This window comes from Odocoileus virginianus, chromosome 31, assembly GCF_023699985.2.
Source record: "Odocoileus virginianus isolate 20LAN1187 ecotype Illinois chromosome 31, Ovbor_1.2, whole genome shotgun sequence".
Taxonomy (NCBI): Eukaryota; Metazoa; Chordata; class Mammalia; order Artiodactyla; family Cervidae; genus Odocoileus; species Odocoileus virginianus.
Genome location: NC_069704.1, coordinates 35,043,741 through 35,066,120, shown reverse-complemented (window position 1 = coordinate 35,066,120; position 22,380 = coordinate 35,043,741). Strand labels below are relative to the sequence as shown.

Sequence of the window (22,380 nt, the reverse complement as noted above, 5' to 3'; positions counted from 1 at the left end):
GGGGAATATATATGTTGGGGTGTGCCTGCTGATTGACTGACCAGTTAGTTGCCTTTGAAATGAAAGTGAAAGTCACTCAGTTGTGTCTGATTCTTTGTGACTCCATGGACTGTAGCCCGCCAGGCTCCTCTGTCCATGGGATTCTCCAGGCAAGAATACTGGAGTGGGCTGCCATTCCCTTCTCCAGGGGATCTTCCCGACCCAGGGATCGAACGTGGGTCTCCTGCACTGCAGGCGGGTTTTACCATCTGAGCCACCAGAGAAGGCCTTGAAGAAAGTGAAGTCGCTCAGTCCTTACAGACTCTTTGCGACCCCATGGACTGTAGCCTACCAGGCTCCTCCTTCCATGGGATTTTCCAGGCAGGAATACTGGAGTGGGCTGCCATTTCCTTCTCCAAGGGATCATCCCGACCCAGGGATCAAACCCGAGTCTCCCTCGTTGCAGGCAGATGCTTTACCGCCTGAGCCACCAGGGCTTTGGAGGGAGCTCTGTAAGACATCAACATATGAAGATCTTGGGGGCTATTAAAGTTACATCTAAGAAATCTGCCTGAAAGCTAAAGAAAGTGAGGATACTGAGATAGGCTTACTTAATTCCGTTTTGGTTCTTGCACCTCACTCTGCCAGATGTTGTGCCTGGTATCTTCAGTCCTTTCTGGAATTGATTCCCATTTTCTAGACTAAACCTTCTATCTCCGCAGAAGGTGGGGCATGGAAGGTCTGCCTGAGGGTTTTCTGCTGATCACTGCCTTCGTACTTTGCCTTACCCCAACAGTACCTGTTACTTCCAAATGCTGAAACCTTCTCAGGGGTCTCCTGCTGAACTGACTCTCCCATCTCCCACTCGTAACTTCACTGCTTCTGCCAGTTACTCTGCCTCCGTTAGCATCCCACCTTCTAAAATTTCATTGAAATACATTGTCCTCTGTTACACCCTCTTTTTCTTTAGTCTTAAAGGTTAATACAGTTTTATCATTTTAGTGGATTTTGGAAGGGAGGATCAATGTCTCAGGGCTCAGGCTTTCTAGCTGGCTCAGTGGTAAAGGATCCACCTGCCAATGCAGGAGAGGCAGGTTCAGTCCCTGGGTTGAGAAGATCCCTTAGAGGACATGGCAACCCATTCTGGAAAATCCCAAGGACAGAGAAGCCTGGCGGGCTACAGTCCTTGGGTCGCAGAGAGTCAATGATGACTGAGCCACTGAGCGCACACACGTATCAGGGCCAGGTGAGTTTCAGGCTCAGAGCCAGGCTCTGACGTCCGGGACCTCCTTCTTGTGTGATAAGTACTGTGCCAGCAATGTGAACAAGATGCTGTTTGGGTACTGGTATTTTCAGGCCCAGTCAGAGCCCGCCCCTAAAAAGACGGAGAGTCTTGGGGCCTGCAGAGTGGCCAGACTGTGTGCTCCAGTCCCCATGCCCTGTCAGGACTCTTGTCACCTGATGGCTGAGCCCAGGACTGCACTCCCTGGAGTGTGCTCTGGTGAGAGGGTTCAGCAGACACTGTGGGCGTTGAGGCCTGTGGAATCTTCTTGGCTTCCCCCAGCTGACTTGGAGGAGAGCATCTGGTTATAGCTACAGAATTTTGAACATGCTTCTAGGATAAGCAGGCTCCTTTCCTCCTCCCTTCCTCTCCCCCACCCCCCCAAAAAGGGAGAGGGTTAAATAAAATTTTCTTGGATGATTTTTCCTGGTTCTCGGGAGATGAGCCAAGTTGTCAGAGAGCTTTTCCCATGGTGATTCTGTCCTTCGGCCTGGGAGTGAGCTGCCTTTTTGCCTTGGGGCTGATTATTATCAGCAGTGGTGGTGGTGTTTAAGTCTGGGAATCTGTCCAGTCAGGCTGGGGGCCGGTGGTAGGAGTAGGCTGCCTGAGGCCAGTGCAGTAGACGCTGGGCCCTAGGGACCATGTTCCAGTCCTCGAGGGTACCGCCTGGAGGGGTGGTCGTCTTCAGCCTTGCCTCTGTAGGACAGTAGCTGTTGCAGGTAATCAAAGCACAGTACGTGGTGTGGGGCAGAAGGGCAGTGCCCTGAGCACGGGAGCCCTGAGCTGGCCATCTGCCCAGCCCAGTGACAGATGTGACGACGGACACTGGGACGTGATGGACATGGTTACTGGGACAGTCAGTTCTGGAGTGAGGGGGTTTGAGATGAATGATCCCTCTAGTACTCAGATACGGCAGTTTAGGAAAGGGATCGTGGAGCCCTGGAGAGAGGTCTTAGCAGCCAGCAAGGTGCTGCCCAAAGGCGGCTTTCAGAACTTCTTCCTCCACTACAAACCCAGGGGTTTTGGGCAGGAAAGCGCATGTGTTTCCATGGTGCTTCCTCACTCTGCAAGGTGGGATGAGGTCAGAGGACAGCCACACTTGCAGGTGTCTTCCCAACTTGTCCCTCAGCTGGAGCTCCCATACCCCAAAGAGGGGAAGAACAGAGTTCTTCCTTAGGATGTCTGGCCAGAGATCTGGCCCTTTCTTGCAGGCAGGTTACTTGACTGGAGGTTTGATTTGGTCAGGATTGATAAACCCCTGGATTGGGCCACCTCAGTGACTTGTCTTCTGGGGCCTGGGTCTGTCTTCTTGCCTTAATCCTTTGTTTCTCTGCCACCAGGTCACACCTCCTAATTTCTCAGTGTCACAAGTGCCCAACACTCCCAGCTGTCCCCAGGCTTACTCTGAACTGCAGGCGCTGTCCCCCAGTGAGCGGCACTGTGTGGAGACAGTGGTCAACATGGGCTACTCATATGAGTGTGTCTTGAGAGCCATGAAGAAGAAAGGAGAGAATATTGAGCAGGTGAGTGGTTAGTCAGCCACAGGGCCAGGGTAGGAGAGGGGTCCCAGATCTCGGAGCTGGAAGCCCCCTCCATCTGTCCTAGAGTCGAGCAGACTCTCAGCGCCATTCTTTTCCTGAGATGAGGGAAGGCGGCAGGACTCGGGGGCTTCGTTGGGGGTTTCCAGCAGTGCTTCTGCTCTGGGACCTAGGCTGAGGGACAGACTTGGGCGTACTGGAGTTAAGGACTACCCACTTACCCCCCTTCTCTGCTTCTCCTGAGACAGTGGCAGAATAGGCTTGCGGTATGGTCAGACGTCTTCTTCCATAAATGTCCGTCCCGTCAGAAGCACCCAGGCAGTTCTGATCCAGGGTACTGGAGCCCCGAGCCTTGGGGGCCCTTTCTGACTCGGGTGGTTTCTTAGGAGAGTACCCTGCCCAGGCTATGGAGCTGACGTCATTTGGGAGATGAGTCAGCTGACAGGAACTCCTCTGAAGACTGTCAGTGCATATTTAGAAGGGTGTGTCTATCAGCAAATAGTCACTGAGGTCCCGCTCTGTTGGACACAATTCAAGGTAAAACGTCAAGTCCTCTCCAGGATGTAACAGTCAAGGCGGGGAGCAGACGTGTTGATTGGTGTGACTTTTGGGAAGCACAGAAACAGTGGCAGTCCGTGCTTAACCCTTTCTGTTTTCTTAGATTCTCGACTATCTCTTTGCACATGGACAGCTCTGTGAGAAGGGCTTCGACCCTCTTTTGGTGGAAGAGGCTCTGGAAATGCAGCAGTGTTCAGAGGAAAAGGTAGGCTCCAGGGAACCCTCTGGAAAGAAGGGACAGAGCAGTATGTCCTGGGGGCACTCCTGTTCCACACCTTCATCCCTCCCAGTGGCTGTAGGCTGAACTAGTTGGAGCAAGAATCTCCCGTGTCCAGACAGGCATGTGGATGTTTGGCTCAGATGAAGTATCAAGTTGAAGACCGTCTAAGATCCCAGGGAAGGGATGGAAAAAAACGACCTGGGCAAAAGCTGTACTTTTGGATGATGGGGGAGATGGCTAGTCATTTTGCCTTGGCTGGATGGGAGCGTGGATGTGGATGGGGGGACCTGCAGGAAGGGCAGTAAGCTCTGGGGCCTGGGCATCAGCCTGTCTTCCTCCACGGCCCTCCTCTGCTTGCTCGGGGACCCGAGGGGCTCCGGCAAGGATGCCCTCCCAAGCAGCCCCTTACGCGTGTATTTCACCACTCGGCTGTGCTGTGTGGCCAGAACCCTTTCTTGAATCTGTATTCTCTTCTCTTTAGATGATGGAGTTTCTTCAGCTGATGAGCAAATTTAAGGAAATGGGCTTTGAACTGAAAGATATTAAGGAAGTTCTGCTATTACACAACAACGACCAGGACAATGCTCTGGAAGACCTCATGGCGCGGGCGGGAGCCAGCTGAGACGAGGCCCTGCTCGGCCCTGCCAGAGCCACCCCTGCAGGAGGCCCTGAGGAGCCCCCGTGGGGAAGGGGAAGGGGCGCGCTTCCGGATTTCCTTTTGGGGGTGGAAGGTCAGGTGTGGAGACTGTGCTTGCCAAGTCTCTACAAGCTTAGGTCCTGAGCTGGGGAGAGAGTGGGTAAGATTTGGGCGTGCACATGCCCCCAGAACTGTCTTGGCTCCTTCCATATTAAAAGTATTTGTATCCTGAGAAGTGTCCTTCCCGCCTTGGCCCTCCAGATTGACTTCTCTGGTCTTTTTGGGATCTGTATGGCTTCAGCCGAAACCTGGCCCAGCTGCCAAAAGGAGCTGGGGAGGAGGAGGTGGTGGGGCCAGACTCAGTGCTGCTTCGGGGCTAGATGTTCCCTCGTCCGCTAGAGTGGGCTGACCTCTAATCCAGGTTGAGTGCAATTGAAAGGTTCTTCCAGGGTTTGTTTCCTTCCCTTTTTAACAATGTCACTTACTGCAACACTGGTTCTGCAATGTCTCTGAGGTACAGAGAATGCCCTTTACCCCCTGGGGCCCTGAGTTTGCCTTTTCTGCCAGGCAGTTACCACACTTCCCTGCCCCAGCCTGTTTCTTTCGGCCTGGTTTGGACTACAATCTTCTGCTACCCAGGATTTTAGAGTCCCTTACTCTAGGAAGCAGTTGTCAGTTTAAGGAATCATTGGTCCCTTCCCAGCACATCAAGCGGGGAAAAAGCAGGCCATGATTTAGTCCCCCAGCACTAACTCCACCTCAGTTCTCCCTGGAGAACAGCCTCTCCCTCCAGCCCCTGCTCTAGGACGACACAACAAATAACACCTAGTCATAGAAATCAGTCTCTTTGGTTTGTTTTGTATTATGTTGTACATCATTAAAGATCTAAATACAAAGGATATACAGTCTTGATGAATCTAAAGTAATTTGCTAACTATTTTGATTCTTCAGAGAGAACTACTAATAAAAATCTAAAAAGGTATATTCTGTTGTGATGATTTCTGTATTGCCAAGGAATGTTTCATTGCAGGGTGGAGGTTAGTGAGTGGTAAGCCCATTTGCTGGGGATGGAACAGAAGCTAACCATTTTCTGTCATTTCACTGCTTTCTTCCAACTCTTAGACCTGTGGAACCCACGAGTTGGCCCTACGGTCTGCCCTGGTTTTTGGTTTGCAAAGGCAGGCCTAGACACAAAGGTCTGTTTAAACCTGGCCTAGCTCGGTCTCTGGCTTAAGGACATAGACATGTGCCTTCCTGCAAGACTGACTGTGGAGGTGAGACAGGCTGGGCCTTTGGGAGACACACTCAGAGGTGAGGAGTGAGTCCCTGGTCCTGTGAGCAGCATCAGGCGTGTCTGTGTTCCGCAGGTGGGACGGGGATTGACTGCTTCACTAGCTCTCAGTGGGGCTGTTGCATTCAATGGCACTAGATTTATCCCTAGCTTCTTGTCCTTAGTTGTAATACTGTCTCTCCCACAGTCCTCCTTGTGCTCTTGGCTTGGACGGGTCTAATTTTTGTAGTGATGATGTGAGGATACAGAACCTTTAGGCTGGGAAGCAGCAAGCTGGAAAAAGGCCGCCCTCTGGTGGTCAGATGAGGCATGGCCATTGTCTCAGAAAGCCAGTTAGTCCCTCTTCTGGCCTTTAAAATTAATTAAACCCTTCTTTTAAAATTTGGAGAAGTTATCCTTTAACTTCTACAAGAGAACAAAATTTCATATCAAAATGGGTGTTGGGGCCAAGGCTTTGACATGTGAATCTCAATTTGATCCAAGGTGGCCTTGGTAAGTGATGAACTACCTGGTATTTCTTATCTTAAGCTTCTTTCTGCTAAAAAGATACACAGTGAACAACTCACATGAAGGGGTGCATGTATGTGTGTAAAACTGCTTTAGAGTCTCACTGGCCAGAGCACTTAGTGCCAAGGTACTGAACACAGGCCACTGGAAGGGAGAGCAGACGGCCAGGGCGACCCTGGATGAAGGTGAGGCTAGGAGATGGACTTGCCTGTGATACTCCAGCCATTCAACTGTTCTGTGAGGGAGTACGATGGGTGAGGACCCACAGGACTTAGGAATGTGATGCAGGCAGATGGTCTCAGCAAAAGGCAGAGACTGGAAAAGAATGCAGTGATGCGAGCGCCCTCTTCCGTCTAAATACTGTGTTGCAGGGAGGGAGGGGAACTGGAAGCATAAGTAAGACCTGTCCCACATCTGCTCCTGTTAAAGACATCCAGTTAAGGTTTATTCATTTTACATTTTCAAAAGCTAAAGCCCCAAATCAATCTCCCAAGGGCTGGTGGGGCAGATCTCACCCAGCCCCCACCCCACTAGCACCCGCGTTTTAGTTTTTGACCAAGTCCTGGAGGAAGGCACAGAATCCAGAGGATAAAACCTCTAGGCTCAGCATGTTATCTCCCCTAGCTTGTGACCTCCAACCTGTAGGTTACCGCTGACCATCCCCCCATCCTCAGATCCCCCAATTCAGAAACATCTACAGGGTTATTAGACCCAACTGTGTTTCCACAAAGGGTCAGTAACGCACATCCTCAACCCCAAAGAGAAGGGAGAGACCCATTAGAAGTTGTTCAGGCTCATCGGTCCTTCCTTGCAGAAGCCCCTGTGCTTGGAAAGAACAGAGGCTCGGCTCAGAGAGGAGCTGGGACCCAGCCCAGGCCATGAGAGGTGAGAGAACAGCATGGCAGGACAAGACGGGTGCTGAGATCTGCAGGGGCACCTGGTGGAGGCCCCTCCAGCTCTTGAGAGCCCAGCCACCCCATACCAACTCTAAGACACCGCTGTCCTCTCGGGGCCTGCAGCTGGCTTGTGGCAGGCCAGGTATAGCTGTAGCTGGCTCCTCAGACTCTGGATGCACTTGGACTTCAGAACCATGATTTCATCTAGCTGGATCACAAAACCTTCAAAATCCTGAGAAAGGAAACGAAGGTCAAACGGAGCTTTTGCTGTTACTGGCCCTCTGTCATATCTGCTTTTCTAATCCCTTCTCTTGCAGGAGGATTTCAGAGCCCAGGGCCCTTCCTCCAGTTGGAAAACCTGCAGGATAGTCACCATGGCATAGGGTGGGCCCACTTCTCTAGAGAGGTATTTGCAGGGCAAAAGGGTGGTTTTGTAGAAGTACCTCTGGTCTGCATAAGGCAAGTCACTGTTGCCATCACAGGGAGGGGCCTCCAACGAGCCACGAGGAAGGCAGAATGGCAAGGAGAGAGGCTGGAAACACTGGCCTGGGAATGGGGAGTGTCACGCCACCCCCACTTGTCCTTGTGCCCCTCAGGCCAGCTCAGAGGAGTGGCAAGAGAAGGCCCAAAGCCTTGACAAAGCTACAGTGTGGCAGCAGACCCTTTCTGCACACACTGCAGGAAACAGGGATGACTGTCAAACTAGCTGGACTTCCCTGGTGGCTCCGTGGTAAAGAACACGCCTGCCAATTCAGGAGACGTGGGTTCAATCCCTGGGTCGGGACAATCCCCTGGAGAAGGACATGGCAACTCAACTCAAGTATTGTTAACTGGAGAATCCCATGGACAGCGGAGCCTGGTGGGCAACAGTCCATAGGTTGCAGAAGAGTCAGACATAGCTTAGTGACTAAACAACGTCAAACTAGCTGCAGGCTAAGTCCCAACAGCCCTGGAGGGTCCAGCCAAGACCACTTACGGTAGCAGCCAGCTGGCTCATCAGGGTCTCCTCCTTGAAGCCCAGCTCAGCCATTTCATCCAGCTGTTCCCGGTGTGCTTGGATGACGACCTGCCTGGGAACCAGAGGGGGTGCTGTGAGCTTTGGGCCTCCCATCTCTCATGGGCAGCTTTCTGGAACTGAGCCTCATTTCTAGGCCAGGAGCTGCTTCTTCCCAAAGAGGTTGAGGCTTTGATGGGAACGAGCTCCCCACCATCTCCTGCCTCTCCATCGTTCCTTTCAGGGCTTGTCAGGGACTAGGGAGACACCCTGAAGTACTGGGAAGACAGTGGCTTTGGGAGCTGCCCCCAGGGCCTCCTGGGTTCACTGAGACAGGGCTGGATGCTGCTGCTCCTCCGCAGGCGCTGCTCACAGCTTCCCTGCACGGAAGCTCAAGGCTGTGCCACTGCAGCCGGCACGTGGCACAGGTAGAGCCTGCCACCTGGCCTGTGGGCATGTCTCCTCTCTGTGGGGAGTTCAGGGACCAGAGCAAGGGAGTCTGGGCTAGAAGCTGGAGGACCTGCCTTCTGTCAGACCCCCCTGATGGGTAGAGACCACACAACAGCATGACTGACCCCTGGCTACAGGTGAGCTCCTCCCCTGGACATCCCTGCATGCCCTTCTCTTTGCCCAAGGCCCAGGCCGAGCCCCAGTGAGCAGGCAGACAGCTGGCTCAGGGAATCAGGATCCAGAGTGGAGGGCTGCGGCCTCAGAGAAGCATCTGTTGCCGCCTGCCCTCCTGTGCCTCTAGCCCTCGACACCCAACCCCCTTCACATCCTCCAAGGTGGTCTCATTCTGCGGCACCATCCAGCCTCCTCGGGGAAAGCACAGTCGGCAGCCCCTGCTTCCTACCTCTGCCATCCTGGAAGGTGCCTAGAGCTGTGGCTCTGGGGGCACACGGCGGCTGCTGCTGTGTCCTGGAGCAGCACTGCAGGAATACATACCCACGAGAACGAGGAGGATTCTGGTCTCACCTCGGGTCTCGGGCTTGGTCACGGGGTCAGATCCTCCCTTCTCTCCCTCACATCCAGCTCTCCCAGGCTGAGGGCCCACCCACCCTGGCAGGCCTGCTCCAATACATTTTACTCCTACTGCTCATGTCGGATACAACTAGGCAGGCTCCCTTTAAAAGGTGGACAAACAGCCTGTCTCTGAGCCAACCATAGCTATTCCCAGAACAGACAGAACAATAAGCTGGGGTGGGAGTAGGGATGCCAACGGGCCCAAGTCTAGGTAGGAGAGTCCAACTTACTGTGCCTGCCCCAGGGCAGGCTGACGGAGTGTCCTGGTGGTCTTGGGAGAGCAGCTGGCCACCAGGGGAGAGCCTGGCCTTGCTAAGGGCCTTGGGATTGGCCTATGTTTGAGCCATGCAATGCCCTCATTGTAGCAAGACAGTGTGATGGGGTCTGTGGAGAAACCCAGTTCCGGCCAACTGGGCCATGTCAGCTGCTTTCTCTCCTGGGCCCAGGGATGGTCAGCCACATTACTACTTCCTGCTCGGGGGGTGAGTGTAGGCCCAACGTGAGGTCCTCCAGGATGTAAGGTGAGGAAGGGCTTTCCCAGGAAACCCTGGGAGCCGTCCAGCTCTGTCTCAACATTGGCATCACAGTGCCCCCGAGAGAAGAGTGCGGTGTCTCTGCTCTGGCAGGCCTCCCCCAGGTCAGCCTCCCCGTCGGGCAGCTTGTCAGGCGGGTGCTGATGGATGGGTGATGGGGACAGAGCTGGAAGACTGCCCCCAGGCTTGTTGTCGGGGGGAGATGAGGAGAGCCACAGGTGCTCAGCTGCCGAAGACGTTGGCGGGACTGCCTCTGGATCACCCGATGACACTGTGTGGCCCACTGCTGGCCCCTCTGTGTCTGCTGCCATGAGACCACGCGCAGTTCCATCCTGGGCAGGCTGCTCCCAGGAAGGAGGGCCCCCATCATCCAGGCTCTCCAGGAGGGACATGGTGAGCGGAGCCATCAGTCCAGAAGCATACTCAGAGCTCGTGCCTAATTCACCTTTAGAGTCTTCTCCTTGGAAAGGGTTACTGTCTTTCATTGTTCTGGTCTCCAGAGTTGGGCTGTCTTCACTGACTTCTCTCAGGGGTGTGCTCACTGTGTCTCTCTGGTCTGGGGACCCAGGAACTGCGATGTGGGATAGTGAGCAAGCGAAACCATCTTCCCCCAGGGATGGCAAGCTGTCCTCGGCCTGCCCAGGAACCTCACTTCTGAAGGCTTCCTGTCTGAGGTCAAAAGCAGGGCCGCCACCTCTTCCCCGACCATATACAGAGTCTACCTGTGAGCAGTACGGCTTCCCTGCCAGGTCTTCTCTGGGAGGAGGCCCTGAGAGGTCTGAGTCCTCCTCTCTGCTCCAGTCCAAGGGCACCTGACCTGGGCTGCAGCCGTGATCAAGTGCTATCCTTCTGTGGCCTGCGGGGTCCTGGGAGTAGACCCAGCTTCCAGTTACACCCTCCTTGTCACCATCTGGGCTGAAAAACAGACTCTGCTGCCTCTCAGCCACCCGCTCCTCAGGACCTTGCTCCCTCTGATGAAGGAAGAACGAGCCTCCACTGTTCTCCTGATTCTTTCCCTGCTCTCTGGGCCTTTGACAGGAGACGTGTGAAAAAGAATCTTCACTGAAGTCGCTGTCATCAGGGTCCTCCGCTTGGGGGACTTGGGCTCCATCATGACTCTCAGCACGATGAGGGTGGAAGGAAGAAGGGATGTCGTTCTGAAGCTGCCCCTCTGGGGGCCGGGACCGGCATAAAAACCTTTCCAGGGGTTGGTACTGTAACTTCTGCTGGAGGAGAGGTGGCTGCTGGAACTGCTGGTGATAAAAGCGCAAATGCTCCTCCCGCTCCTTCTGACGAGCAGGGATGTTGCTGGTCCAAGCTTCAGAGGCAGGCCGGCTAGGTGTGCCCTCCTTGCTGCCCTGACCATACTCCGCTAAGCGGTGGGCGCTGCCAAAGGAGAGCTCGCCTCGTGACACAAGCTGCTTCTGCACTGGCTGCACAGTCTGCACTTTCTTGCACCGGGAGGGTGGCTGACCACGGACCAGGTCCCCTCCTGGGCCTGGCGCCCTGCTTCCCCAGCCTAGGGCGGTTTTGTTGCCAACTGGGTTTTTCTTAGAGCATAATGCAGCTGATTCTTCTGCCCTTTTTATGGCTACGTGTCCAGACGGCACACATCCTTTGCTAGAGCTAGTCTGAATGACCCACTCTCGGGGAGGACTCCCTCGAGAGCCACCCTCTTTGCCAGGAACCTTAGGTACAGAAGCAAAAGGGATATTGGCTGGGTGACTAGCCAGAGGATGGGCCTTCCCTCTTGTGGAACCAGATGGCACTGTGAGCGGCTGCTGAAGCCCCAGCTTGACTTTTTTGGGAGAACATTTGTCCCCTGGCAGGGCCACAGGAGAGCTCTGAATTCGTTTTGGAGAAGAGTTAGAAGAGTTTCCAGATGTTTGATTTCGACTGTTAGCTGGAGTACAACATTTAATGCCTTTCTTTAGTTCTTTGACCCTGTAAATGACCATTTTATGTTAATGTACATTCCTGTAATTCCCTTCCTATAGCTTTCAGAGAAAACAAAAACCAAAGAAAAGTATTACAAGAACTGGGAATTATTTTTTTATCTGGGAGAGAATAAAGAAAAGAATAAAGGGGATATTCTATTTCAACATGAAATACGTCACTTTACTTGAACAAAGATCAGTGTCTTCTCTGAGGATATTAGCATGCACCCAATATTCCATGATCAGGAGAGTGTTTGAAATACCACAGATGCATGTGAGGGACAGGCCAGAGGAGCTGGTTTCAGAACTTATGTCCACGCAGGGCCCATACCAGACTTACTGAAGATCAGCCAACTCAAGAGCCATGTGTCTACTCCTCACCTACTATTCCATAATCATAACCTTCTCTTCCTGCAAACCACCTCCTTTTAGGCTTCTTTGAGAAAATGAGTTCCCTCCAACCTGCTGGGCACTTCAAGAAGCACAAGCTCTCAGAAATAAGTCGGCTTGTGCTAATTCCATGGAGGTAGAAACAACCTGTCTGTTCCCAGAGTTTTCAACTTTAGCACCAGTGGTGTTTGGGGTCAGACAATTCTTTGTTGTGGGGAGCTGTCTTTTGCCTGTGGAATGTTTAGCAACTTCCTTGGCTTCTACCCACGATCACAGCAGCCTTTGTTCTCTGTCACAACAATCAAAATTGTCTCCAGACATTGTCAAACATCCTCTGGGAGGCAAAAATCAGCCCCTAGATAGAGAAATAAGAGAACCATGCTCTATTCTACAAGGGAATTTTAGAGAACATGGAAAAATCCAGAATTAAGTCTGCTAGGATTGAGCTGCCAAGATCAGAGTCTCTCACTCTGTGATACCTAAAACAAAATAAAAGCAGTGGAAGAATTTGGATTTACAAGGAGACATCAAGTAAAATGTGACTCTCCAGTGGTATGCTTGTAGATTCTGTGTTGAAATCCCTTATGGAGGGAGTTGTACTTTTGCCGGGGAGCTCTCAGAAAATGTCTTTTCCATTGTTTTGGTTTTAATCCACTTAGTAGTAGCCAAATGACACCCTGGCCATTTCTGAAAACCAAGATAGTAAACCTGACACTGAGACCTGACTTCCTTTTAGGTCTGAGAAGCAGGGAAGCAGGTAACATAGTAAGCAGAGAAACAAAGTCATGACTGAAGTCATGTTTCTCAGATACGCAGACGACAACCCCCTTATGGCAGAAAGTGAAGAACTAAAGAGCCTCTTGATGAAAGTGAAAGAGGAGTGTGAAAAAGTTGGCTTACAGCTCAACATTCAGAAAACTAAGATCATGGCATCCAGTCCCATCACTTCACGGCAAACAGATGGAGAAACAGTGGAAACAGTGGCTGGCTCTATTTTTTTGGGCTCCAAAATCACTGCAGATGGTGACTGCAGCCATGAAATTAAAAGACACTTACTCTTTGGAAGGAAAGTCATGACCAATCTAGACAGCATATTAAAAAGCAGAGACATTACTTTGCTAACAAAGGTCTGTCTAGTCAAGGCTATGGTTTTTCCAGCAGTCATGTATGGATGTGACAGTTGAACATCCAAAGAAAGCTGAGCACAGAATTGATGCTTTTGAACTGTGGTGTTGGAGAAGACTCTTGAAAGCCTCTTGGACAGCAGGGAGATCCAACCAAGTCCATCCTAAAGGAGATGAGTCCTGGGTGTTCATTGGAAGGACTGATGTTGAAGCTGAAACTCCAATACTTTGGCCACCTGATGCAAAGAACTCACTCATTTGAAAAGACCCTGATGCTGGGAAAGATTGAAGGCAGGAGGAGAAGGGGACAACAGAGGATAAAATGGTTGGATGGCATCACCGACTCCATGGACATGAGTTTGGGTAAAGTCTGGGAGTTGGTGATGGACAGGGAGGCCTGGTGTGCTGCGGTTCACGGGGTCGCAAAGAGTTGGACACGAATGAGTGACTGAACTGAACTGAAAATCATGTTGTGTTCTTGGGCCTTTGCTGAGGTGTTGCAGCAGGACATACACACAAGGAATAAGTTGAGAGTTGCCACAGCAAGTCTAGATGGTTCCAAATTACCTCCTGTTATAAAACTGAGCTCTTTTAGTTTTGTTAAAAGAGAAACACCAAAGTTTCTTCCTAGGAGTCACAGAAGTAATTCTAGAAATCTGAGGGTGTCAGAAGAAATCTTACAGGTAATTTGATCACTGATGCGAAGTACTTCCAGTGTACTCTTTTACCAGAATCACTCTTGTTACTGAGCTCTTTTCTGATAAACCTACTAGGGGTCCAGCTAGAACTTTATTTTTGTACTATTTACCAACATTCTTTTAGTATGTGAAGAAAGAACAATTTTAAATCAGAGGAAAATTTCAAATAAGCAATAAAATCATTCTTATCTTGTGTGTGTACAGATTATTACCTACAATTAATTTAAGGACATAAAATAAATGACTTTCATACTTACTTTCAGTAATTTTTCAGACTGCTTTGAATGAAAGATTATTTCTATTATACTTTTTCTACTTTTTTTTTTTTAAAGGAACTACAGCCTCATTTATTATTTGTAAATCTTGATCTAGTCTCCATTTACCATTTGATTTCTTTATACCCCAAACAGAAGTATTATATGGACTGTTACAGGGAACTAATAGTCCCTGTTCCTCTAAATTTTCAATGATGGGTTTTAACCCTTCCTTAACCTCAGGTTTTAGTGGACACTGCTTCTTATGTGGGAATAGTGTGGGTCTTTGAGCTTGACAACTACAGGAATAACATTTTGTGCTCGACCCACAGATTTTTCATCATCCCATACTCTAGGATTTATATTTTGTTCAACTAAAGGGAGAGAAAGGGAGGGCTCCATATTCATGGAAACAGAGGCATGGACCTTGCTCAGTATATCCCTCCCCAAAAGGGGTGAGGATGATTCTGGCACGATAAGAAACTCGTGTGAAAATAGCACAGAATCCCAGTTGCAAGATAAAGAACAAGTGAAATAATACCTTTTGGCTTGTCCAGACAGTCTCATTACGGAAGTGGATTGGGAAGAAAGTGGGCTAGGGGCTTCAGTAAGCACAGAGTAAGTTGCCCCAGTATCTAAAAGGAAATCAATGGATTGGCCCCCACAGTTATCAATACCCGGGGTTCCTCAGGTGTAATTAGGACAGGAGCTTGTGTGGGGACCCCCGGGCACCTTCAGTCCTGGTTGTCTTGAGAGTCCGACCCCTGAAACCTATGCCTCTGGGGGCAGTCTCCTCCAGTGTGGTCCCTTGCAGACCGGACATGGAGCCGGGGGCGGCTTAGATGCCTGAGGGCAATCTCGCTTGAGGTGCCCCTCCTTTCCACAGCAATAGCAAGCCCATCCCTTTTCACCTGGGTCCCTCTGGGCATTTCTCTCAGGCTGTTTAAGAACGGTTTTCATAGTCATTGCAAAGGCTTCCGCCTGTTCCTTTGTCTTTCTCTGCCTTTCTTTCTTTTCCTCATATTCCCTTCCATAATAGACTGTCTGAGCCACTTTTTCTAGTTTTTAACAAAAATTATTTTAAATAATTTCTCAACTGTACTCAATACATCCCCCTTGAGAAAGGGTTAGGGTTACTTTCATCTTCCTTTACTGAAGCGCTGAGAGGAATATTTTATTCTCTGCTCCTAATGATGTTCTCAGTTCAAGCACTTGTTATGTCTGTGATGCAGGGAGGGATTTATGAAACAAGACTGACCTAGGGTTAGTAACTGTTGAAGCAGGGTAATGGACACATGGGGGGAAGGAACTTGAAGCCATATTGGTTTGGGGGAAACAATTTTGGATCATCCCATGTCTTCTAGCTGATCTCAGTCTTCACTTATCTTCTAGCAGGGCTAGGACGCTGGCATTAAGGAAGCCATGCAATTAGGAATCCTCCTTGAGGAAACTTATTTAGGAAACCTATTATAGGTGTATTTCACTTTATTGCATTTTGCTTTGTGGAGGGGGCTTTTTTTTTTTTTTTTTAAACAAACTGAAGGTTCATAGCAACTCTGCATAGAGCAAGTCTATCAGTGCCATTTTTCCAACAAGGTTATTTTTACATTAAGGTACGTACCTTGTTTTTTAAAAACATAATGCTACTGCACATGTGATAAAGTACACAGTACAGTGTAAATATAATTTTTACATGCACTGGGAAACCAATCTGGGACTTCAGTGTGATTTAGCACAGCGGTCTGAACCAAAGTTGCAGTATTTCCACAGTATACCTGTATTCTTGTCTGGAAAATTCCATGGACAGGAACTTGGTGGGCTATAGTCCAGGGACCACAAAGAATCAGACATGACTGAGCATATGCCTATAATATTACTATTGTTGAAGTTAATATACAATGAGCATTCACTCTGTGCCAGGTGTGGCCCTAAGCCCTTCATACACGTCATCTCACTGAATCCAAGTAACTGTTACATGAGGTAGGTGCTATCATTATCCGTGTTGACATTAAGGGAACTGGTGCTCAGAGAAGTTGAAAACTAGCCCAGGATCACTCAGTTAGCTAGTGGCAGAGGCAGGGTACTGGCCCAGATAGTTTCACTCTAGAGTCCATTCTAGTAGCCACTTTGTAAATGGTCTCTCCTATTGAAATGAGATGAGATAAAATACACAGAGAACATCACTGAAGCCCTGACGCCCAGGGCGAGCTCCTCCTTTCATTCACAAATATTAATAACACACCTACTAGGTATCAAGTACTGTCTGGGCAGGATAGAGACAGTGGAGAAAAAGATAAGGTTCCTGTTCTCATGGAACTTAAGTGATAGCTTATCTTTCCTTCCCAGTGAGTTTCATAAAATGCCACGTATACGAAAGATTCTTCAACAGTAATTTTAAGAACACCAGGTTCCCCTCAAATAGTCTGTTAACTTTGGAGACAGCTTCTGAGAGACCAAGAGGAGGTGTTGTACGGTAGGACCAGGCAGCAAAGCAGCCGGAGGAAAGGATGGTAATGAGAAGGAGACACATGACCCCAGGGTAAGAGATGGGAGGGGCCCTGGCAGATACCAAAGTCACTAGAGCCCTGACCTGGCAGTCAGAGGTACTAGTTCTGCCACCAACTCCCAATGAGCCCTTTTAAGGTCCCTGCTCGTTTCTGGGCCTGTTTCTCCTTCCATAAAACAAGGTTGATCTCTTCTGAACCTACATAGCTCTGAGGACTTCTGCCTTAACAAATAATAGGTACTCTATCCCTAACAATTAGGGCTGAGGCTGGCAGGAAGAAAACCTCACAAAGTCTTCCACTCTGGAAAAATATTTCATCTCCGTATTTAAGATTCACTGATGGAGTTGTCTCCTGAACAAGGGAACATGTCATATTCCTCATCACGTTCACACTTGTAAAATGACAGGGCCTACCAAGACACATTCTTTACATGACCAGTTGCACATTCCCCTGGCAGCAGAATTATTATCCCAAGAACAGGTTTGGGGAGCTCAAGGTCAGATCCTTGTGTTTGCATCTCTCACAAACATACACACACACACACCACCCCCACTCTGACACCTGAGGAGGACTCACCGGTCAGCATAGCGCAAAGTATTCAGAGTGTGTTCAGTGGCCACATGGCTTGGTGAGATGTTGGCGATCATGCAGGTTTTGGCATTGCCAATGAAAGAGTCCTTCAGCACCTGTTCGAAACAGAAGGCAGGTCAGTGAAATCAACCAACAAAGGGCATACTGACCACATACTGTGTTCAGAACCTGGGCCATACTCATACCTACCACCTTCTACAGAAAGGCAGTTCACAGAAGAAGAAACACAAATGATCACTAAACAAACAAAACAGGTACTCACTGCACCACTAATCAAAGAAATGCAGACAAAGCATTTTACAAAATTACAATTTGTGGGGACTTCCCTGGTGGGGGGTCCACTGGATCCCACATGCTGCAACTCAGAGTTCGTTACCTCAACTAAGATCCAGTGCAGTCAAGTAATAAATAAATTAAAAAATTAAAATTTGGGGGCCTGTAAGATTAAGAAAGACTCACACGAACCTGCTCTGGTGAGGGTCTCGGGAAAGGGTGCTCCTGCACACTGCTATGCTGCCCACGTACTATGCAGTGTGAGCTGGTACATGCTTTTGGGAGGGCAGTTTGGTAATATGGTAAAAACCTGGTAAAAAAGTGTTCCTACTTTTGGTTTGGCAATCACACTTCAAAGACTTTATCCTAAAGAGACAATTGCTCAACTGATTTTAAAAAAAAGTATACACAGGATATTGATTACAATATTATAATAGTAAAATTTGGAAAATCTCTAAGTCTATAAACAAGTAACATTAAAAAATTATAAACTGCATACAACCATAAAAACTAATTATGGATATATGTACTTAGGCACCTGGAAAGATCTAAAACTTATGTTTGTGTGAAAAAGGTGTATGATTCTATAAGTGGATTTATGTGTGAAATTACTGATTTAATTAAACAGGAACACAATTTCTGGGGGTGGAGGACAAGTTTTGAAAAATAACAAAGCCGATGTAAGAATCAGGACTAACCACCCAAAAGAAGGGTTTCCTGAGTTCCCAGCTATAGTCATGTTTGAGAAGAAACCATCTAACCCATAGATGACTGATCCTAACAAATTAGGAGCTATGTTATCATAGGTTCTGCTCCAGCTCCCATGAAGCTATTGGTCTAGCTGCACAGAGTGAAAACTCCCAGCATACAGAGCGCCTCACCGAGACCGCCTCCTGCCTCGTCTGTCCCCTACTGTGCCCAGCCTTGGTGCAGAAGGGAACCAGGGGTCCCTGTAACTGTCTTCACAGCTGTTTGTACCTAGGCTGAGCCCTCCAGGAGCCACTCTTCTTGGTGATTCCTAACAATATAGCACTTTTTCATGACAGAAAAATGGAAGAAAAAAAAATAAGCTATGGTCCTATTACTCAAAATAATCAGCTAACAGAGATGTATAATTTTTATGTGTAGTTTTTTTTTTCTTATTTCATATATTTAAACTATAGATCTTGGTCATCTTTCCCGGAAGGACATGTCAAAAATCCATCTCATTCTTTTTAAATGTGCCATTATTTTTTGTCTTGAAACATTGGTCTATCTAAGTCTACAACTAAGAGAGAACCAAGACAGCTACACTACCATCCCCTTCAAAGGCTCAGAGACGCCAGCCACTAAATCAACAAGGTTTCTTTTTGTTAGAAGTAAATGGAAAGTTGTTGGACAGTGACCACCACTGCCTGGCTGCTGTGTCCTGCAGGGATCCCTGCCTGAGGATGCCCTTTCTTCTTCAAGACTGAGAGCTCCTAGAAGGAAGGTGACTCCTCCCCTCCTCCCCCTCCCTCCCCGCCTGCCCTCCACCACATCATGCCTTGCTGGCAATGGATGCTCTCCTGAATGATTAAATGAATGGAAGAAGGAACACACGAGTGAACCAGAACTCAAAGCTCATATTTAACTTTACCTGAGTTAATTTGCTTTGCCTGAAAGGAGTGTGGGTGTGTTCCTGATCCAATGCACGGATACATTCCTTCAGCTGCAAAGTGGTAGAATAAAAAGCACATCAAATATCACATGCAATGTGAGACTAACAGATCAGATTTTTTAAAAAATAAACCACACTCATGCAACCCTCCTCCAAAGGAAGTCAAAATGCCCTGGTAGTTTCTTGCTCAACAAGAACAATCAAGGTAGACTGGAAAACATCATCCTATGCTAGCTATGCCTACCCTGCCCCTGGCCCCCTCTCAACTTAAAGGCTGTGAACCTAGGATTAGAGCTGATAGCGCAGAACTGACAAACCCAGGGACCCTCCCATCGGTCCCAGAGTCCAACTGATGTGGTGGCAGTTCTGGCTTGCCGCTCCCTTTCTCTCCTCACACTCTGCCCAACTACAAGATGAGCTTAAACAGAGAAAATATCCCTGCCGCTCCCCCGCCTCCCTGCTCACACATGCACACCTGTAGGTACAGCTTCAAGTGCAGATTCAGATACAAGTTGTCTGAATGGAACAGGAGAAATCCTGGAGGCAGAGCTGGGAAGGAACTGAGAAATGACCTAGGTCTACACCCTCATTAAAAAAAGTAGGGATGGTGGCCCAAAGGCAAAGAAGGGCATGTCACTTGCTCCTGGGCAGAGCCTCTTAAAGAAGTGCTCACTGGACATCACTAGTGCCAGCAGAAATCTGGATATGTACATCTCCAAGGGCAACATGCCCATCAGAAAGAGCAGGGGTTGAGGGGACAAGACCAGGGAGGACAGACCTTCTATTTCTGAGTCACGCATCTAGGGTAAGCGACAGTAAATGAGAAAAAAGGGAGGGAAGAGAATGGAAGGGATCCCTTGGAACTGCCAGTGCTGGGAGTTCACCAAGAAAAGGTAATTAGCCTTGAGAGTCTCCAGTGACTGTTCTTGGCAGCAGCCATAGATGTCCACAGCTAACCCTTCTCTATCCAAGAAGCTGCAAGGTTATAAGATGGTATAAAGGAATTTCCTCTCTTATTACAAGTCAGTCCAATATCCCCAAACTTTAGTACTGGGAAGATTCTCTAGAAGGGATAACAGGTAACCAAACCTGGCCCACACCTGCCCCTTACATACTCAAATCCAAGTGTGGCCATCAATTTCTATGAGCCCCTGGGTCCCTTTAGCCTTGCTGAATTAGAATGGAAAGTAGACTTTACTAAGCTCTAAGGGAAAAGCAAGGGAAATACCCAGGAAAGAAAAAAGGGGCATCTTTGTACGCCTCACAAAGCACAAGATTTTGATCCTATTCTTTAAGGCTTGTTTCCAGGCTCCTTTACATGCTGTCTCCCACATGAGAAAGACAGCCAAGCCCCAAGCATACTCCACAGGTGCCATGCCATGCTAAGCTGCTTTAGTCGTGTCCGACTCTTTGCGACCTTATGGACTACAGCCCTCCGGGCTCCTCTGTCCATGGGATTCTCCAGGCAAGAATACTGGGGTGGGTTGCCATGCCCTCCTCCAGGGGATCTTCCCGATCCAGGGATCCAACCTGTAACTCCTGCATCGGCAGGTGGATTCTAGCACCACCTGGGAAGCCCTCTCCACAGGTACCTCATGGGTTTCCTAGTTAATTCCTACACCATAAATTTAAACATGAGAATCAAAGATTTCTAGCTAGAGGCTGTAGACCCTTGGCAAATTCACTTAACTTGAGCTTCAGAATCCTGATCTATAAAGAGGGAATAAGAGAATCTGTTGTGAAGATTAAACTCACTAGTATATAGTATGTACTCAAAAGTGTATTAGCTCCTTGGAGAAACGACTGATTTCAGGGCAAGGGCAAGGAAGAGGGTGTGACACCTTGTAGCGCCAAAAGGCAAGAAGATGCTCAAAAAATGATGAGCATGTCAAAAGGATACAAAACCAACCTGAAAGAACTTATGGACAGAACCCCAGAAAGAACTCCCAACAGCCATTTGGGAAAATGTGAGCAAGAAAATAAGAAATGATAGAAATGGATTCTAATTTAGCAAATGAAAGAAATACCCATTTACTGTTATAAGTAAGTAAATAAATAGAGAGAAAAAAACAGTTCTTTCTTGCAGTAGAATTCCAACTAATTAATGTAGACTGTGTGCTCAGTCACTAAGTCGTGTCTGACTCTTTTGCAACCCCATGGACTGTAGCCTGCCAGGCTCATCTGTCCATGGGATTCTCCAGGTAAGAACATTGGAGTGGGTAGCCAGTTCCTTTTCCAAGGGCTCTTCCCAACCCAGGGATCGAACCTGCACCTCCTGCATTGGCATGCGGATCCTTACCACTGAGCCACAAGGGGATCCTCTAATATAGAATGATGGACACAGAAAAACCTCATCATGTAAACCCCACAGTAATAACTGTTACAGGTAAGAGTCATCAATGGACATTATAGGTACTGCATAGTTTTAAAGTATCTGTCCATGAGATACTTGTTACAAAGGGAATAATCATAACTTCACAATGGGGAAACCTAGCACAAACCACCTGACCTCAGTGATCAAGTTTAACATTACCAGTAATGACATATTGACGGCTACAGTACACTGAGAAGGGTACAACTTCTGTGCTACTCTTGCTAAAAATTCATTATCTCAACCTAATAATGAGAAAACATTACACAAACCCAAATTCAGACACAGTCTGCAAAATAATTGGCCAGCATTTTTCAAAAGTGTTAAGGTCAAGATTGACAAAAACTAAGGAGACTACAGAGCCATGACAACTATAGGTAACTAGACCCAAAAAAGGACATGAGTGGGACTACTGATGAAATTCAAACAAGGTCTGTAGACAGTTAATAGAACTATTTTAATGTTCATTTCCTGATTTAAATTGCTATCATTATATAAAATGTTAACACTGGGAAGGCTAGGTGAAGGAATGCTATATGTTTATTTCTGAAGCTTTTTTAAAATCTAAAATTATTCAAAAATTTTAAATAATAATAAAAAGATGCCGACTCTCTCACCTCTCTCAGCCTCTCAACTTACCCCTCATGAGACCTGAGAGTAATGTGTCTAGTAGGAGATTTCAGTTTAATCAAAAAGACTTAATGTGGATGGAAACAGGGCAGTACTAAAAAGGAATGGGGGTCTCTATACACAGTTGTGAATGAGCTCCAGGATACTGTTAAGTGAAAAAAGCAAACTGCAGAACAGTGTTAACAGTATGCTAGCCTTTTCTTTTCTTTTTTCTCCTGAGAACAGGGTGAGCACAAACAAACATGTTGGTAGAAAATGGTTACCTAAAGGGAGGGGGATGACAGGATTGAGAGGACCAAGATGAACACTAGCCTTCTCTGAATGTGGCTTACTTTATAATTTTTCTTTAACTGAATACAAAATTGGTGAGCTTAAACACACAGAATTATTTAAAGAGACTTTGCAATATAATATTATGACTGTACATCCCAAGAGGGATACAACATAAGGGTAAAAAGGACAACTGCAAAGAAATCTTAATCTGAATTCAGTAATCATATTAAAAGTA

General features: G+C 48.2%; 2 protein-coding genes across 4 annotated transcripts in view; one reads left to right on the top strand and one right to left on the bottom strand.

The window, feature by feature from the left end:
- Positions 1–5,110, top strand: part of UBAP1 (ubiquitin associated protein 1) — a 68,082-nt gene extending 62,972 nt beyond the window's left edge. For both annotated transcript variants that reach the window (XM_020911964.2, XM_070459604.1), the window contains exons 5-7: positions 2,602–2,784; positions 3,461–3,562; positions 4,059–5,110. In XM_020911964.2, the coding sequence (XP_020767623.1) occupies positions 2,602–2,784; positions 3,461–3,562; positions 4,059–4,199 (426 nt within the window). In that variant the 3' untranslated portion in view covers positions 4,200–5,110. The remainder of the gene's footprint in view (positions 1–2,601; positions 2,785–3,460; positions 3,563–4,058) is intronic.
- Positions 5,111–6,430: 1,320 nt separating this feature from the next.
- The window catches only part of KIF24 (kinesin family member 24), a 63,757-nt gene continuing 47,807 nt past the window's right edge, over positions 6,431–22,380 (bottom strand). For both annotated transcript variants that reach the window (XM_070459603.1, XM_070459602.1), the window contains exons 10-14: positions 18,851–18,922; positions 16,945–17,054; positions 9,156–11,402; positions 7,885–7,978; positions 6,431–7,140 (exon numbers count right to left, since the gene is read on the bottom strand). In XM_070459603.1, the coding sequence (XP_070315704.1) occupies positions 7,000–7,140; positions 7,885–7,978; positions 9,156–11,402; positions 16,945–17,054; positions 18,851–18,922 (2,664 nt within the window). In that variant the 3' untranslated portion in view covers positions 6,431–6,999. The remainder of the gene's footprint in view (positions 7,141–7,884; positions 7,979–9,155; positions 11,403–16,944; positions 17,055–18,850; positions 18,923–22,380) is intronic.